This window comes from Peromyscus californicus, unplaced genomic scaffold (genome assembly GCF_007827085.1).
Source record: "Peromyscus californicus insignis strain IS unplaced genomic scaffold, ASM782708v3 Scaffold_20__1_contigs__length_68692818, whole genome shotgun sequence".
In the NCBI taxonomy this organism is placed as follows: Eukaryota; Metazoa; Chordata; class Mammalia; order Rodentia; family Cricetidae; genus Peromyscus; species Peromyscus californicus.
Window position 1 is genome coordinate 53466817 of NW_026294503.1, and position 18708 is coordinate 53485524.

At 47.0% G+C, this 18708-nt stretch overlaps 1 protein-coding gene across 3 annotated transcripts in view; it reads right to left on the reverse strand.

The window, feature by feature from the left end:
* Window positions 1–406: 406 nt before the first annotated feature.
* Window positions 407–18708, reverse strand: part of Brd1 (bromodomain containing 1) — a 45088-nt gene continuing 26786 nt past the window's right edge. Inside the window, exons 8-13 of one of the 3 annotated variants that reach the window (XM_052748590.1) lie at window positions 15066–15566; window positions 5057–5192; window positions 4477–4604; window positions 3208–3317; window positions 2852–3006; window positions 407–1835 (exon numbers count right to left, since the gene is read on the reverse strand). In XM_052748590.1, the coding sequence (XP_052604550.1) occupies window positions 1652–1835; window positions 2852–3006; window positions 3208–3317; window positions 4477–4604; window positions 5057–5192; window positions 15066–15566 (1214 nt within the window). In that variant the 3' untranslated portion in view covers window positions 407–1651. Of the gene's footprint in view, window positions 1836–2851; window positions 3007–3207; window positions 3318–4476; window positions 4605–5056; window positions 5193–15065; window positions 15567–18708 lie in introns of those variants that run through there. The other 2 variants (XM_052748591.1, XR_008220633.1) reach the window with 2 other exon arrangements.

Consider the following 18708-nt stretch of genomic DNA (forward strand, 5'->3'; position numbering starts at 1 on the left):
GTGAGATCTGGAAAGGGGGGTTGGAGAGACAGGAAATGAAAACTGGGAAATGCCAGGCTAGCTCTGGAAGAGTTCAGACAATCACTCAGGTGGAGACACTTTGTCCTGGCTTCCCCAGAACCAGGGATGATGAATGACACCACCAAGCCATACTCCTGCAGCAGCTCATACCCACAAGTGCACCAGCTCCAGGCCACAGGCTGTCCCTGGGCAAAGGTCAGCCACAGCTCAAATCAGACTCAACAGCAGGAGGCCAGATTGGAAGCAGCAGCCAACAGGTGGAGAGCCAACAGCATCTGCCCACCATGAGCATACAGTCTGGAGGCCTTGGTCCACTCCAGTCTTCCTCACAGAGGTGGGAAGGGATGCTGGGCATGTGAGCATCTGCCAAACACGGGACAAAAACTACCAAAGGAAGACTTTTTATTTTCAAGTTTCTATGGAAATATTACAAACATGTAGACTTAAAAGAACATTTAAATTTTTTAGTAACTATTTAGCTTTAAAATAAAAATATGATTAGGCAAAATAATAAATAATGCCATCCCAGGTGAATTGTTAAAATCAAGTGTGTCATCTACCTGGTCACACCACCCACTCAAGGCCCCAATGCCCTCATACATCTCAGGCTACAGCTCACCCAGCCTCCTAGTGATGCAGGAATGAGAGGGCCACACTGTCCAAATCTTCACTTTATTTTTAATATAAAAATGCAAATTTGGAAACCCACCCTGCCTTTTCCCCCCTAACATAATGCTTTACCTCTTAAAAATAAAAATAAAGTACTAATTCTATATACATCACATGTACCATACAAAAATGTATCCAAAGGTCTATTGCTACCAAAGTGTTCTAAATTAAAACAAGTTACAGAAAGCCCCTCATTGTAAACAAAAGATTACAAGTTACAAAATCAAAGTACACACAGGCCAGTCATGTATATAACCACACAACACATTCTGCTCCCACACCAAAGTTGAATTTTTATGTGCCTGTATAAAAATGCATATCAATATACCTTTGCAAATTTATTTTTCATTATAAAGCAAATGAGTACACTTTCTACAATAAATAACCCGCTGGGAGGCAGGCCTGCAGGAGTCAGGGCGGAGCAGGAGACTCAGGGCAGACAGAAGGATGAGAACGGGCCCTGCCCGGCAGCAGCTGGCGGGACATTTTTTTTGGTGATTTGCAAGTGATGCACACAGCATAAATTTATTCCCTCTTTGCACAAAGTACCATTCAAAATAATGTCATTTTCTTTCTTAAAATACACATTTGTCATTGTAAATTTACATCCCGTCTTATTAAATAAGCGGTACTCTGTGTAAAGAGCATGATCTACAAAATTATTAAACATTCAAAAGTCTTAAAAAAAAAAAAAAACAAACAAAACTAGAGATTAAAGTAAGTGAGGCCGCGGCACCACCAGTGGGACACCCACACCGCACTGCTCGGAACACGCCTGCCCCACTTGCAAAGCGCCAAGACAAGATGGTTTCATAGAAAACCCCTCCCTGGGGAAAAAGAATTAAAGAACTACACCTAGAAAATCAGAATAAGTTAAGTTCTGAACAATATACAAACATGTACAGCTTATTAACACTATGGACAAGGCTCCCGGCTGGCTGTGGCTTTGCTGGAAGCCACCTCAGTCAATGTCACTGAGGTCACTGGCTGGCTCCCCATGGACCCGGCTCAGGTGATTCATGGCTCGATCAAATGCAATCCGCACGGCTTTCCGGATGCTAGAGTTCCTCCCTTCCATCATTTTCAGCTTGTCGATGGTCTCGTCAACACCAAGAGGAACCATCTTGGACTTGGGAAGCCACTGCCTTTTAGAGAGAAGAGAGCATAAGAACCACCAATCCATTCTCAGTATGGTCCACCAACTACCAGCCCCTGTACATAAGAAGGAATCTGGCAGTACACAACCCAAGCTCCCCACGTGCTGGGCCTCAAACAGGATGATTGGGGTGCACAGTGCACCTAGCCCTGAACTCAGGCAGGGCAGAAAAACCATGATACAACCCTCTTTCCCCACCCAACATAGCCAAGAGGCTATGGAGGTAAGTTGGGAGCATGCAGCTGTGCACACAGAGCAGCCCAAGAATACACATATATGTGATACACAAGGTAAGCCTAGGTACACACACATATGCACACAAGGGATAATAAAGCAGAACAGATGTGTGCACATAACACAGGTGGAGTGAACCCTGGAGCAGAGTAAGGAGGCACCCTAGGAAGACTCTAGAAACAGGACCATCAAGTGAGCAAGGCCAATGTAAGCCTCACTGATGAATGCCAGCTGCCATAGAAACAGGGCAAGGAGGACAGAGGACCACAGGGGACCTGTTGAGTCCCCAAGAGTGCCCACTCCACAGGGGGCTATGAAGCTCCTCCTACTCCTAAGCACTCCCAATCATAAAGGGCCACATAGGAAAGGTCTGGAGTCAACTAAATATGGTCCAGATGTCAGCAGGTAACACTCAATTTAGAATCCGAACCATGGCATAATAGGAGTCTCAATAGATCTGGGTGAAGGCAGGACAGGGGAGATAGACAGGGAACTTCAGAAAGGGGGTGAAGCTTGTGTCCTAGCAGAGCAGTAGGGTCAGAAAGTCCATGCAAGGGAACCTGGAGCAAGAAATAGAGACAGCCTGAGCCATCCAGGGATCTGGTAAGTGATAAGAACTGTCAGATGGGAAGTGACCAACACTCCACAATCCCTTTGATGTCACTGGACAGTGCCCTTCTGACAGACAAGGACTCAGCATGGGTCAAGCCAAGTCCTGGGACTACTAGGACCCAGCTCTGCCTGCTGCAGAGCCCAAGACACCACACTCACCAGCTTCTCTTATTGTCGAAAAACAAAACAAGGAACAGCTTCTCCTCAGACTTGGTCTGCATGTGCTCACCGATCTTCAGCACATCCAGGGGTGGAGCGGGGATGGTGACACCATTGTGGTGGCCAGGCACTCGTGGCATCTTGGGGTCAATGATCTGCCAAGGACATGCTCCAGTCACTCAAAGTATTCTCAAACTCAGAGCCACATGCCCTACACAGCCACTCACACACCTGCCTCCAGAGTCATGACAACATACACACACCCTTGGCAGCACAGAACTGCAAGGTATAGAGCATGCACTGGGGCCCCATCCCAGGTCCCACCAGAAGACCCTACTCATAACCTTCAGACTCACCAGTGCTGGGTAGGAGGGATAGCCGCTGCACTTGGCCCATACCACTTTCAGGGGCTCCAGGACAGAGGCAGCAGCATCAGTGGAAATCCACATGCTATTCTGTCCCACCTCTAGAACAAGAGGAACCCCAGAATCAGAACCAGCAGAACCCCCAACATACCCAGCACAGCCACAAAGCCTGAGGGCTGATAAAAGCCCCCAGCCAGACCCCAGCTTCCCTAGCTACTGCAGCAGGACAGTCTCATAGCATCACCCCAGTCCAGGAAAGGCAGATTACCTCACTTCTTCCTATGGAGGGCAGGCCTAGAAGCCTGTCAAAGGCCTCCCTGTCTCCCACCCTCCCGAGCTCTAAGGCCTATGAATGACTCCAGGTCCCCAATACCTCACCACACTTGAACTGTAAAGATGGGTTCCTTGGCATGTATCAGATGCCTATTACACAACCAAAAACCTAAGCCCAACTCCTGGCTTGCTCCACCACCACTTTGCTCTTCCAAGCCTCACTGAGTACATCCAGCAGCCCAAAACACACCTCAGGAGTCTACCATGTTCAGGCTCCCACTGAATACTGCAGGTAAGAGGTATCCAACCAGTCCCTGGTCCCGCCTCACAGCAGCAAAAGAGCACATTAGCCTCTCCAGGCTCAGAACCTCCAGCATGCCCACCACAGTCAATGCAGCCCATATGGCCACACCAGATTCCCTGCAGTCTCAGGCCCTTCCCATCTTCAGGTCTCTGCCCTGATACCCACAGAGCTCAGCTGCCTTCACAGAAATGGCACCACCAAAGCCCCAAGCCTCAGGCAATAACAGGTGCATCTATCCTTGGAGTTGGCTTGGCCCACTCTGACAGAAAAGTATAAACAGCATCAGCCCAGCAGGCTCCCCTCCCTTACACTGTGGCCTGAAGCTAGGAATGACCACCCTGCCACAGCATTCAGTTGTCAAAGCAGATAGCCTGGACAAATCTGATGATCAGGAACTACGCAGAACCAAGTGTACCCTAGCACAACAAAGTCATTCCTTCCCCATAGACTCTGTCATACAATGCAGCCCAGGACAGGCCTGAAACCCTGTACAGCAACCCTCTGGTAGATAAGCATAAGTCCACACCTTTTCTCAAATGTGAGGGCTTGACTCACAGCCCCAAGCCACCAAGACCAGACTCTGTTCTGGGAGACCTCACCTCTCTAACCATTGTATTCCAAAATGCCCACCAAAAAAATAAAAAATAAAATAATTAAAAAAAAAAAAGTGTATCCCAACTCACCAGCTGCAATCCTGGCCGCCTTAGCATAGTTCCCGTTTTCAATACAGGATATCAGCTCACTGCGGTCTTCTAGTGTGTGCCTTCGCACAAGGGCAGGCTTCCCTCGCCCACACTTGGGTGTGCTAAAACTTGGGGAGAAAAAGCAGAGATGAGTCAAATGAGACTACAGTGAAGAGCCCCATGCCTGTGGCTTAATTGTACATCAGGTGCCAGGCTGCCAAGGGTATAGAGACCCAAGAAAAGTGAGCCTGTCCCAATGAGGGTACTCGGGCTACCCTTACCCAACCGACAGTGGTTGCCGTAGAGCAAACAGGCAGGACTATGCAGACTACAACCTCAGTAAGAGAAAGATTTGGGGAGTGGTAAGTATAAAGTGCAAGTTAATTATACACTAACTAGCTTAACCTTTTATATAGATTTACTTCTGACTTCCAGTTAAATTCTACCAAGTAGATCAATTTATCTCATAAGAAACTTTCCCTGAACGGCAGAGCACACATATCAACTAAACTCTAGGGAAGCCTTTCTCAAGAGGCTTCAGATGAAAGCCACGTACCCTGCCCCAGAGAACAGGACCTACCTGGAGTCGCAGAGTGGGCTGTTGCTGGAACAAATACTGGATTCAGATGCACAGCGCCGTCGGGGCGCAGCTCTCCTCCCCAGGCCACTGCCCGGCTCCTGCTCGCTTCGGGTACCCCCAAAGCCATTGGTGAGACCTGGAACACAAGAAGCAGACAGATGCACAGTCACCTACCCCAAAGCAGCAGCTCAAGCCCAACTTATTCCTACACTTCTGTCTTCTTTAAAATTAGAATATATTTTCCAAATAACTTTGTTTTTGTAAGACAGGGTCTCTTAGAGCTCAGGTTGCTCTTGAATTCCTGATCCTCCTGCTTCCAACCTCCTGAATGCTAGGATTAGTCAGGAGCTACCACACCTGGTTCATGTGGTGCTGGGGATCAAAGCCAGGGTTTTGTGCATGCCAGCTACGCACTCCACCACCTGAGTTACATCTCCAGCCCCACAAAGAACATTTGGTACAGACAAACCAGAGTCTTTGTTGAGTGAAATAAGCACAACAGATCACAGTAAGATCAGTCAAGGCAGTTCCACACTCAACATGTAATTTCAACAAGTCCCGTGAATGCAAAGCAAGAGAATCTGCTACCACTCCCCAAATTAACACATCACATGCACTTCCGTGAGCTTCCAACAGAGCCAGACTGTCCACTCTACAAGGAATGAGTGGTGTCTAGACAAGGGCCCTCCAGTACCCTAGAGTGGTGGAATTTCTACAATACTCCACAAAGACACATTAATACCTATGGAATATTAGAGAATAGTCAATAGAAAATTAAGTTTTAAAGGCAAAACAACAACAAAAACAAACAACACCCCCCCCCAAAAAAAAAACAAAAACCAAAAACAAATAACCCAACCAGGACAAGTAGGCCCTGGATTTCACCAGGATCACGGGGATGTGTGTATGAGTGTGTGTGTGTGTGTGTGTGTGTGTGTGTGTGTGTGTGTGTGTGTTTCAAAATATAGGTGTTAACAAGAACTTTTTGTTTGTTTGAGACAGGATTTCTCTGTGTAGTTTTGGTGACTGTCCTGGAACTCACTCTGTAGACCAGGCTGGCCTTAAACTCACAGAGATCCACCTGGCTCTGCCTCCTGAGTGCTGAGATTAAAGGCATGCGCCACCACCGCCCAGCTACAAGAACTTTTTAAAAATGTTGAATGAAACACTTTAAAACTAGAAAGCTGGGCTAGAGAGATGGCTCAGAGGTTAAGAGGTTAATGCTGTTCTTCCAGAGGTCCTGAGTTCAATTCCCAGCAATCATATGATGGCTCACAACCATCCGTAATGAGATCTGGTTCCCTCTTCTGGCCTGCAGGCAGAACACTGTGTATAATAAATAAATAAATAAATAAATAAATAAATCTTTAAAAAGCGTGGGCCTGAGGCACCTGAACAATCCTCAAGTCCCCAAGCTCCAAAGCTCATGGAGCTCTGCCCCAGCTGAGGCCAACCACTACTACACACCTCCCCACAGACACCTGACCCACATTGGTGGCCAGATAAATGAATGTCTGGACAAACACAACCACATCATCTTGATATTTGAAAAGTATTTTAATAAAGACAAATCTCAGTCAACGCAACCACCATATTCCTCCCAAAAAGGTCTAATCTTCCATTTAAGTCAGTAAGTAGGAAAAAAAGGCACAACCATGGCCCCTGCGAGCTCCCTGAATCAGGAGGTTCATGCCTCCAGGTTGTATGCTTGCCTGGTTCCTTCTGGATGCACCAGCTCGAGACAGGAAAGGGAACAGAAATGGGAGACTGGCAATACTTTTTTCATACATGCCCATCTTCCCATATCCTTAAAAATGTAAAAAAACTATTTTCAAAGTAAAAACGTAAACTTAACATTTTCTGAGCAATATTTGAAGTGACTGTCTAGAAACAAGGTTTTCATTGCATTCTCCCACATCACACCTGTGAAAAGGACCTGCTTGTGCTGACAAGGCCTCTGAGAAGCTTCTTATTTGATCAATGGCAAAGCAGAAGGCACATGACAAGGAAGAAGCCACACCCAACTCTTAAAGGGCCTCCATGCTCAAGAGTTCTTAGGAGGCAGCGGAATATGCTGCTGCCTTTGCGGGGAGGGGACAACACCCACTGACTTGGGTCAGCAGATTCAACACAGGCCGCCCTCCCAACCTGGATGGACTGACAGAGGAGCAAAGTCCTTGCTCCAGGATCCAGAATTATAGGGAAGATTGCAAGCCCGGAATTATCTGCCACTGCTAGGCTGAGCAGGCAACAGCAGGCAGGTCTGAGGAGTCTGAAGGTCTTGGACAAGCAGGTCCCCATCACTGGCATCTCTGTCCTAGAAAGAAGGCCCAGGACAGGACCCAGAAGCACAGCCCATGTACAATTGGTATTCCCAGCAAGGATGGCCATAGCAAGGTGCCTTGTTGGGGCCTAAACAGCCCCTAGAAGAGGAAAAACTAGGGTTTATAATTCTGGGAAGGAAAAAATATGACTAAATGTCTCTCTCTAGTTTTCCCAAGAGTTTAATTATGAGGGCACACTGCATCTGGGCTCCCAAGTCCACACAAACTTTTTCACACATTACATAAAAACACACACCATCTTGAAAAGAAGCTGGCACAGCCCCTGTGAAACTTGAGAAGCTTCCAGAAAAGACCCCTGGGGCCTGCTGAACAAAGCAGCTCTCCAGGCCTGCTCTCCAGGGGTGCAGCAGCCCAAACAGGCAAAGGTGTTAATGGCCCAACCAGATTCTTGAGGGTTTCCAAGGCCTGGACATGTCCTGAGAGGCAATGTGGGCCAGAGACCCAAGCTTGAAAAGCTCTTCTTGCAGCCACTGCCTGGAGAAACATGACTTTGACACAAAGCCAGGTGTGAGCCCTCTCTGCCTCTACCTCCTTTGTGACCACTTGCTCTGTTGTCTCTCCCATCAGTTGTAGGATGGGGAACAAAGTACCTTCTTAGCTCTGAGGCTTACTGTCTAAGATCACACACATCCCCGCCGCCCTTGACAATCAAAACAGAAAGATGAAATGACTCCTAGACAGAACCAGTGACCCCCAAGCACATGTTACAGAGAGGGTTCTGAAGTCTCCAAAGGCTAAGCAGAGCCCAAACACCTTGCTCAGGCCCAGAGGACACCACAAAAGTGCCAATGCAACTAAGCCCCAAAGTATGCCCAGCCCCAGGCTTTTAAGTTGGCCCAGGTTTTCTACACGACAACTGGGGTACACAGAGTGGCCAGTAAAGGACCCCCTGAGGTGCTTGGGTCTCCACTCTGAAAAGCTCACACCCACAGGCCAGGGAGAAGTCTCGGGTGGTCTACGTGCAAAGCTGAGGCATGAAAGTGGGAGAGCAGGGACACAATCCTTTTTATCCTGGGCTCCCAATCTGCACAATGCCAAGAGCCCCCAAGGCTGTGGCCAAGTGAGACTATCAGGCCTGCCTGGTGAACTGGATTGACCAGCCTCTCCACCCTCTACTGAGCCCACATGGCCTAGGAGATGTGCCTGACAGTGTGGCCACTGTAGGCACCCTTGCTGCTACTCCCGCCACCAGCTACTATCTCAGAGTCCACTGACTCATCTGAAACAGGACGGCACAGGATCATGCTGCCCAAAGCGCTAACTTGTTCCCACCTACTGCACATCGACAAGCTTGTGTCCCAGGCTGGACACTGTGCCCCAGGCTAGGAATGCAACCATTTCAGGGTGGTGGCAGAAGTATCTAATATCCCCATGACACTTGACTTTGTTGTCTCCTAAAGAACCACACACTGGGCACATCTTTCAACCTTTCAATACAAGCACAGCAAACAATACCGCCCCACCCACCACCCCCTTTTCCTGAGTATGGTCTATGAAGACAGCTGCACATGGCCAAGACAGGCCAGAGGCCAGGCCAAAATGCCCAGTAAAGGGCAATTCCAGCAGGACTTCTTGGTTGGCTCAGCAGGCATTCGTACAGCTACCAACAAGACTAACAATGCTTAATAATCCAAGAGAAGCTGAAGAAGAAAGAAGGGAAATCAGGCAGAGGACAAAGAAATAACACGCTAACAGCCAAGTAAGGAGCACTAGGTAGGCCTCATCTGAGGCAGTCCCTTCAGACACCTAGCCCAGGCTGCCCTAACCAGAGCCCCCAGTCATCACAGGCCAGTTTTGGACGTGCTCAGGACGTGGCTCGAACTGTTGGATTATGTTGTTCAAGCTACGGCAGGTTCTGCCACAGCATTAGGCTTTCCTTCATATCTATCCACCAGGAAGAACTGAGGCGCCAGAGCTGCTGCTCTCACTGCTGGGCTGACTCAGAGAGGGGTGAGCTGGCCAGGGCCAGAGATCTCCTCCAAGGGTAGGTGTCTGAGTGTCTGTTTAAAGGACGGCTCAACAGGTGGTTCCAATGTGATCCTCAAGAACTAGGAGCAAGGCAAGCAGGCAGTGAAGGCTTTGCATTCCAAGAGGCCATTGAGCAGAACTCCAATCCAAGTCGAGGTTAAAAGAAAAGGATTAGGATCCAAAGACTGAGCTACCCAAGCACATTAGTGGTTAACTGAGAACCTGGAAAACAGTGAGAACCATTTAGTCTGACTGCAAGGGCAGGAATCATCTCCTCCCTCAACAGTCTATGGCCATGGAAGACATTTGGCTTGCTCACCACCACCCTTTTCAATGAGAATCTCCACACCAGGAGTGTAAGAGGTGACACAGGTCCTGACCTGATGGTCCATTGATGGAAATAAACAAGCAGGCAGAGTAAAGAATCTACGACACAGAGCCAGCTCCAAAAAATGTGACATCATAAAATCAGTCACATCATGCTCTGCACTGCCCACATGTCCTGCCCGTCCTGCCCATCCTGCAGGCAATGAGCAAGTGAGCCCTGTGGGTGGGCAGTTTTAAAGTAAATGAGTCCGCACTTAATCTAACTTGGAATCTTGCAGTGCACTGAGCAGCACCAGAGAAGTCCCTACACGTTCACAGCGCCAGATGAACTGGGAAAGGTCAGAAGGTTCTGAATACTCCAAGTCCTCAAACAGCGAAGAACTGCAACTTGGAACAAGAAATCCAGGTGCGCAGAGAGCACCAGAAGGTTCAGGTGGAGGCGCAGCCAGCACCGATGGTAGGATGGGCCCATTCAGCCCGTGCCTGGCCCACCAAGGGCCAGGCAGATGCAGCAGTGGACGCCTCCTGCTCCTGAGGGTCAGATCTTAGTGCTAATAAGGCTCCCAGCTGCTCAGGAGTGCGTTTAGGAATTCACCATGCATCCACTGAAATCTACTGCCATTCTGGAATAAGAAAGCAGAAATCTCAGTCAAGATCAAAGGTACCAGGGTCACATGTCCTAAAGGTCTACAGTTAAGACTGCTTGGGACTCACCGTTATCACTGAGCACCCAAAAAGAACTCCACTCAGATGTACAAACAAGTAACATCTCATGAACTCCATGGTCAACAGCCCACAGGTGACAAATGGTCTAGCAGAGCCCATATGGCCAACTGGGCTGCCTGGCAGAAGATGCCACACACACACAGCAAGGGCTCTGGACAGCAGCTACACAGTGAGAGCTTTTCCTACAGCGTCCTGCAGGGTCAACAGACTTTCTGTTGCTGATAGATAGGAACCTTGAGGAGGTAGAAAGCCATTTCCACTCGTCCTGTGTACATGTCAGCTGGTGCTAAGACACTCACTGAGCAATCCCCCAGCACCAGAACACAGCATACCGTGACTAGTTTAGCAACACAGGAAGGGTTTCCAGAGAACTCAAAAAGGCACCAGAGTCCTTCACTAAACGTGGCTAGGAAAAGCTCTGTCTGTAGTTACAGAAACTCCCAAGAAGTCAAACAGCTTCAGCTTCAGTTTTTACTTCCAGTGGCAGATTGAAATGCTTCACAGAAACTGGGTTTATCAGGGGCTGGACAGATGGCTCAGCGGTTTAGAGCACCACCTCCTCTTCCAGAGGACCCATGTTCGATTCCCATCACCCACCTGGCAGCTCACAACTATCTGTAACTCCAGTTCCAGGGCATCGAACAACCTCACACAGATATTCATACAATCAAAACACCAATGCACATAAAATAAAAATAAATTTAAAAAAAAAAAAAAAAGAAACAGGGTTTTATCAAATTTTAAAATGCTATTGTCAACTTACCAAAATAAGAGGGCATTGGAAGAAAAGTTTCTATGAAATTACTGAGTACAAAATAAAAATTAAATTAGCTGGGCCTGTTGGTACAGGCCTGTAACCTCAGCTACTTCAGAAGCTGAGGTAGGACGCTAAAGAGTTGTGGCCTATAAGTTACAGGAAAGGTTCAAGGCAAGTCTGTCTCAAAATGTTTAAAAAGGGACCAGCAAGGTGGGTCAGTGAAAAGGTACTTGCTACACAAGTCTGATGCATCCTTGGGACTCACATGGTAGAGAGAATTTTCTGACCTACACACACACACTGTAGCATGTACGCAAACACACAAGTAAATAAACCTAAAAAAATAAAAAGGGCTCCATGGTATACAACTTGCCACAAGGCCCTGAAGTCAATCAATCTGCAGCACCAATGCATGTGGGGGTGGGGGTGCTCCCCAGCATCACACACACAAAAGAAATAAAATTTTGTAAAGAGTTATTTTGTTCCAAAAAAATCACAACTTATTGCCTTTGGCAAAAAATTCTCTTCTGGGCGTGGTGCTTCCAGTGGGGGGAACCCAACAGATGGAGACAGGAAGAGATGAAGAGGTGTCAACAGAGTAGTTTGTACACTACCAAGCCAGCCTTTCCCATTCTACTCTCTGACCTGACCACCTGGCAAGGCTCTAGAAAACAGAACTCACTCATCAGCAAGGCCTATGTGTTATTCCCTGCTGACATGAAGAGCAAGCACCTGGAGTGCCTGGAAGGAAATGCAATTTTCCTCAGTTGTGGTTTGAATGAGACCGGATCCCTAAGATCATATATTTGAATACTTGGTCCTCAGTTGGTGGAACTGTTTGGGAAGGATTAGAAGGTAGGAGGAGGCCTTGTAAGAGGAGGTGTGTCACTGGTGATAGGTTTTCAGGCTCAAAAGCTCAGGCCATTCCCAGTTAGCTCTCCTTCTCTCTGCCTCATGCTTGTGGATCAGATACAAGCTCTCAGCTAATTCTCCAGCACCATGACGGTGATGGACTCTAACCCTCTGGGACCATGAGCCATGAATTAAATGCTTTCTTTTACAAGTTACTCTTTACAGCAATAAAAAAGTAACTAAGACAGAGCTGGTGTCAGGAGTTGGGTATTACCAGGACAGGCCTGACCATGATGCTTGTTGGACTATTACGGAAGACTCCAGGACTTTGGAATAGAAAAAAAGGAGTTGAATGCTCTAAGTAGGGCTAAATGGCCACCCTAATAAAAGCTCAGAAGACAGTAGCCCTGAGAGCAACGTAGACAGACTATGGAGGCCCAGTTCAAGAGGTTTCAGAGTGAAAAAACATTAGCAACTGGGCTAAAGACCATACTTGTGGTATTTTGGCAAAGACTGTAGCTGCTTTTGTCCTTGTCTTAAGAATCAGCCTGAGACTAAATTAAAATGTAGGACTAAGTTTTGGGGCAGAGAATTTGCCTACTAATGACTCTGTTATATAGTTTCTAGTAATCACTCTTACGTATGTCTAGAATGAAAAGAAGCAAGTGGGAGAAAAACAAAGTACAGTTTGAGGAGAACAAGGATACCACAAAAGTTAACGCTGGAGCCAAGGCTTGTGCTGAAATAGATAGGAGAAATGAAATAAAGGGAGTGGTATCCTTAGGATGAGATTCTACGCAGCTAATCCTGCAACTTTGTGTGTGTGTGTGTGTGTGTGTGTGTGTGTGTGTGTGTAGGGAAGGGGGTGGCGGCGGCTAAGGAATTATCTGTACCTAAAGAGCAACAACAAACCAAAGCTTATGCCCATGTAATTCAAGCGGGGCCAGGCATCCCATGCTGGCAGCCTAATTTAGTTCTTCAGCCTGGTGGTTCTGACTTCAGTCTTGAAGATACACGAGTAAAGGAGCTGTGGACTCTTCCTCCTCTGCTAAGGAAAGCCACTGAGATCAGGTGTGGCCTCGAGCAACCCTGCATGGGGAGGTCCAGAAAGGCTACTGTGCAAAGCTGTCAAAATGAAGCCTGGATTGTGTTGGAGATCTCAAGATGCTGAAGTGTCCAAGTCATGGGATGTCTACCAAGGAAAGCTGCATACAGAGCGGAACCAGTCCACCAGAGAGATGATGTATTTTGCAAAGCCGGAAGGCAAGGGCCAACTAAGCCCTTTGACATTGCACATAGAGCTACATGATTTGGAGTTTACCCTGGTGGGTTTAAGTCTTGGTCTGGTCCACTATTTCCTCACTATGCCCCCTTTCCTCCCTTATATGTTGGAAGTATGTGATCTGTTTATTTTGATTTCACAAGAAGTTAAAATTAAGAGAGCAAGATTATGAGACTATGGAGACTTCTGAAATTGGACTAAACGCATTTAGCATTGTGATATGGCCACAAGCCTATAGGGACCCAGGGTTTAAATGAGAATGTCCCTCATAAGATCATATATTTGAATGCATGGTCCCCAGTTGGTATAACTGTTTGGAAAAGATTAGGAGATCTGACCTTGTTGGGGGTGTGTCACTGGAGGTGGGTTTTAAGGTTTCAAAAGTCCAGGCCTTTCCCAGTTCACTCTTCTGCTTGCTTGCTCTCTCTCCTCTCCCCACCACCCGCAAGCTTAGAATCAAATGCATGATCTCAGCTAATTCTCTAGCATCACGGCTGCCTGCTGTCATGCTCCCTTCTAAGATGGTGATGGACCCTGACCCTCCACGAGCCACAAACTCAATGCTTTCTTTCCTAAGTTGCCTTCGTCATGGTGTCTCTTCACAGCAATAGAAAAGTAACTGAGACACTTACCTACGTGTGCCAGGATAACAGAGAATAATAACCAAGCTTTACCCCAGGACCAAAACCAAAAGTACAAACCTATTTCTAACAGAAAGCAAATGTTGAAAATCTGATACTGGTACCAAAGGGCCGAATGACAGTCATTCATTGTTCAAGAACTCTAGTACCGCCCTTCCACACTGTGTTCTATCTGAGGGTAGATAGGAAGTTGTAAGAAAGCCAACCCAGCATTATTCAAGCACTGCACAGGGAATTTTCATTCCGGGCAACATCTTGGGAAATGAAACACATCTTAGCTTAGTAGTGGAGCCTTGGTGGTGGCTCAGTGGGTGAATTCGCGTGCTGTTAAGCCTGATGACCTGAGTTCAATCCCACATAGTGAAAGGAGATAATCAACTCCCCCAGTTTTCTCTAGATTTATTCCATCTCCCATATGTGTGCACCCTGTGGCATGCTCCAACCCAACCAAATACAGGAATAAACTAATTCAGAACTTTTTAAAAGGACTGTCTCTATTAAAAGGAAAAAAGATTAGCAGTAAATGAGAAATTTTTTGGGTGTGAATATATCAGGCATTAGCAGTACAATGCACATATACTAACAAGCTACAAAAAAAAAAACACTGGAGAAACATTAAAATATTCCTTAAGTCAATTATGCAAAGTGTTGCAAGTAACGCAATGACATCGACTGTTTACAGAGCACCCAAGGGACAAACAGTCTTCAGGAAGGAACGGTTCAGGTTCAAACCTAGGGCCCTGAGTTTGTGGCAACTGAGCAGAGCTCCTAAGTGCCAGGTATGGCCAACTGGCAGGTCACAGGCTACACACATACATGCACACAGTAAAAGGTACTCAACCAAACCACACTCCAAGTTGCACTTGATATGTGGAAAAATGAAGGGAAAGGAGAAAGGGGACAAAGGAAGGGCAGGGCCAGCCAGGGCCAGCCGCTGTGCTGCCAAGAGGCTGGATCGAGGCCACTGCCTGAAAAGAGTTCACAGCTTCTGAAAGGAAATCCATGTTGTCTGTCTTCATCTCTAGAAAGGAGACTGCTTCAAAAACAAGAGCTCAGTACCCTGGTTTCATATTAACAGATCCCTGGAGAGGCAGCTGCCCCTGACATTTACCTGTATCCAGGCGCTTTCCCGGGGACTCCTCCTCCACTTCGGAGTCTCCACATGTGCTCCTCGACCTTTTCCTTGGCTGCAGTAGAGTCTCCAACCTCGGAAGGACTACAGACAAAAAGGTTTTGGTCCCTAGCTGAGGAGAAGTTGGCTGGGTTTCAGTGTTCTTGGCAGACTTTGGGGGGCTTACACTTTTCGATTTGCAGAAGAGAACAGAAGTGCGTCTGTTTACATCGCTTGATGGCTCCGCCACTGCGGAGGCCGCCGCCGCCGCTGGCACATCGCCACTACTGGCGAGGGTGGGCTCTGGAGGGTGTCCGCTTACCAGTGCGCTCTGAGTGCAAGTGCTATGTGATTCATTATCAAATGTGACTCTTTTGAATAGTTTACTCTGCTCGGGGTTGAGTTCTACTGGTTTGAGGGTTGGTGGTTCTGAATTAGTCTCCGAGTTTGAAGGAAGAGGTAATGCATCTGATGGTTCAAGTTTAGGGGGAGATTTATCTCCTGAAAAAATTATAAATAAAGTGATTTTGAAAACTGAAGATTATAAAATCTATTATAAAACTTATATAAATGTGAAGTCCACCAAAACACTAATTCAATTAAGGAAACAGCATCACACACAATGGTCTGCTGAGCAGTGAGCAGCCTGGGGCCATCAGGTAACACTGTGTGTGTTTCCCTAACCAAAGACTATGGGCCTGGTGTCCTAAACCCAGGTGCACAAGTTACTTTCTGGAAAAAAACTTGAGAGAGCATTTCACACACAGCAATATTAAATCTCTTATCTGAGTTCAGGACAATTTTTGCATTGATATTCACTTACCTTGAGGAAGACTAAACAGGCACAGAACTAAGGGAGCCTTAAGAGGTTCTCACAGCACTTTATGCTGCACCACAAGGTGGCAAAGAGAAGGAAATCAAATATTAAATCATCTGACCAGGGCTTTCTCAGTCAAAGCCCAAAGCAGTGAGTGGCTGGGGAGGACTCTAACGGAGACAGGACCATCTTCTACTACCTTAAAATATACAGACCTGTGGGCACTACCTGTGAGTTCCCCCAACTCTACCTTGATAGCTTTAAAAATAAAAAATTAAAAAAGACCCACAAAATTATTTCAACCTCTTTTGGAAGGAGTTTACAAATTGCCAACATGGAGTGAAGAGCTGGCTCTGAGGTTAAGAAGAGCACTTGCTGCTCCTGTAAGAGACTCAAGTTCAGTTCCCAGCATCCACATGGCAGCCAAAAACTTGTCTGTAACTCCAGTTCCAGGGAATCCAACACTTTCTTCTGGCCTCTGGCACCAGGCGTGAATTTGGTGCACTTACATGCAGGTAAAACACTTACATACACATAAAATAAAAATAAAACTTTTTACTTGCATGAACTAATATTGACCTGACATCTTAATCTTTAATTCAAACCCAGAAAGAAGGAAGTATCTTCCTGTCTTCACACACACAAAGAACAGAATGGCAGTGAAGCCTATGGTGTAGCGTTAGCGTAGGCCCTGCTGGACTAACTGATTCTGAGATTCTCACTACAGGGCATAGGACAGAAACCAAGAGCATCAACTGAAACAACCCAGAGTAGCATATAACTAATAGGTATGGTTTTTAATTTATTCAAACTACAAACTTCCCATAAAACATTGTCACAATACTTTAAATTCCAGTCACTTTGAAAATGAAAAGCTACACAATTTACAAGCCCCATTTATGTGTCTGGGTCACTTGATTACCTCCGAACAGAAGTTCTAAGACAAAGCAGTTCTCCTAAGGCCCTCCAATCAGCAACACAAAGCTGAGGGTGACAGCAGACAGGAAACAGCCGCTCTTGCACGTGAGGTGGCTTAGGGCTAACAGTGTGCATGTGCAGCCTGTTAAAGGCATCTCTACCACCAAGCGGAGGAAGTAGAGCCTCAACAAAAGCCTGTTGTTTAAGAGGTCATTGTTGAAAAGCTTTATCCAGGAGATAAGAATGCATAAAATGCCACAGGGGCCAAGAAATCTGTACTCAGAGATTAAAATTCCAATGAAGTGGAAATGCTGAATTTTGAATCACTGGCATGTTGGATGATGACAAAAATTCTTCCCGCCCACTTTGATTAGGTTCATGAACCACTTTAAGAGCACAGCATTTGCACAGCACACAGAACACTGAGAAGATGGGATTAGAAACAGTGCAGAGCCATGCATGGCACTCTTGGTGCACATAAACAGAAGTCACTGGTACTGGGTGGTATGTAGGCTGCTACAGGAGCATATGGCTAGGGCAGGTGACCACTATTGGGCTTAATTTCAGTGCCCAATTTGCCTCCTGCCTCCTCTTCCTTCATTGGTCTCTGCCTCCTACCTGAGTCCAAACATCTTACACTGACTGAGACTCCTAATGTCCAATCCAGTCCTATGGCCTCTTCAGGGCCAAGAACAGGCCCAAAGCAGTACAAGACCAGCAGAGATTGCACCAGAGGGCCTCCTGCCCAGGGCTACAGGCACTGCAGATCTCCCATCCATTCTCTCCACAGCACTAAGGGACCAAAGACCCATTTTTTGCCCCCAGCTTAACTTTCAGAGTCAGTCACTACCGCCAAGACAACAGGTGAACATGCCTGCCCTTGAGCACAAGACCTCCAGCACACTCCATTACTCTCAACCAATGTCTAAATCAAAAGCTGCCTGCCCATGAGGGACTGCATGGCCAGGCACACTCATCTGTGGTCCCAGCCACACTCAAGCCATGTGTTCTCCCTGATCTGTGGCAACCCAAGGAGGAGCCCAGGTTCCCAACCACTGCCACATAGTCCACTGGCATACTCCTGAGGTGTTACAGAAGGAATCAGACTGGATACAGGAGGTTACACAGAGGCCCAAGTGAAACACCATTTCCAGTAGCCATGGGGCCACGTGGACTACTAAAACCCTGTTATCCTCAGTCTCCTCACCATGCTGAGAACTAGCAGCACCGGAAGCTGTCAGGTTCCTTGATGAGTAAACCCTCACACTAGCACACTGGGCAGTGTCAGCACCATGAGGTTGCTGAGCAACACTCTCATCAGGTCCCTCAGGCAGAAATCTTACTGGCAGTTTATATACAAATGCAAAACATTTTCATTTTCAAAACCTCACTGTCTGCTAACAAATGGACATTGCTTAACTACACGTTCCATTAACTTCCAGAATCAGCGCATCACAACCCAAACATGAGTATGATGTCAGTACTCAAAAAATCCCCAACCAGAAATTACAACATACAACAGCAAGGCAAAAGCTGCTCTTTTTTCACATGCTGATCACACAGACATCTACTCAGAACCAGCTAATCCCTGTTTGACCATGACTCTCTATATACAAAGCCACCAAGCCAACTGAATACTTCCACTAAAGCCACAGACAGCTCCGGATACCACAGCAGACTGTGTGGAGACATTTCAACGAATGGCTAGAAACTACACCATCCCCACCAGCCATCTACCTCCTGCTCCCTTCCTCTGGCAGCCCTGAAGAAGAGTTTACACTGTATTCAATGCTGAATGCACATGGGGGTGCACAGAGCAGGAACAGCAAACAGCTGGTGTATAAACAGTGATGTCCCAGTGGGGGTGCTGATCTGGCCCAGCCTTCAACAATAGAGAGCTATACCCCA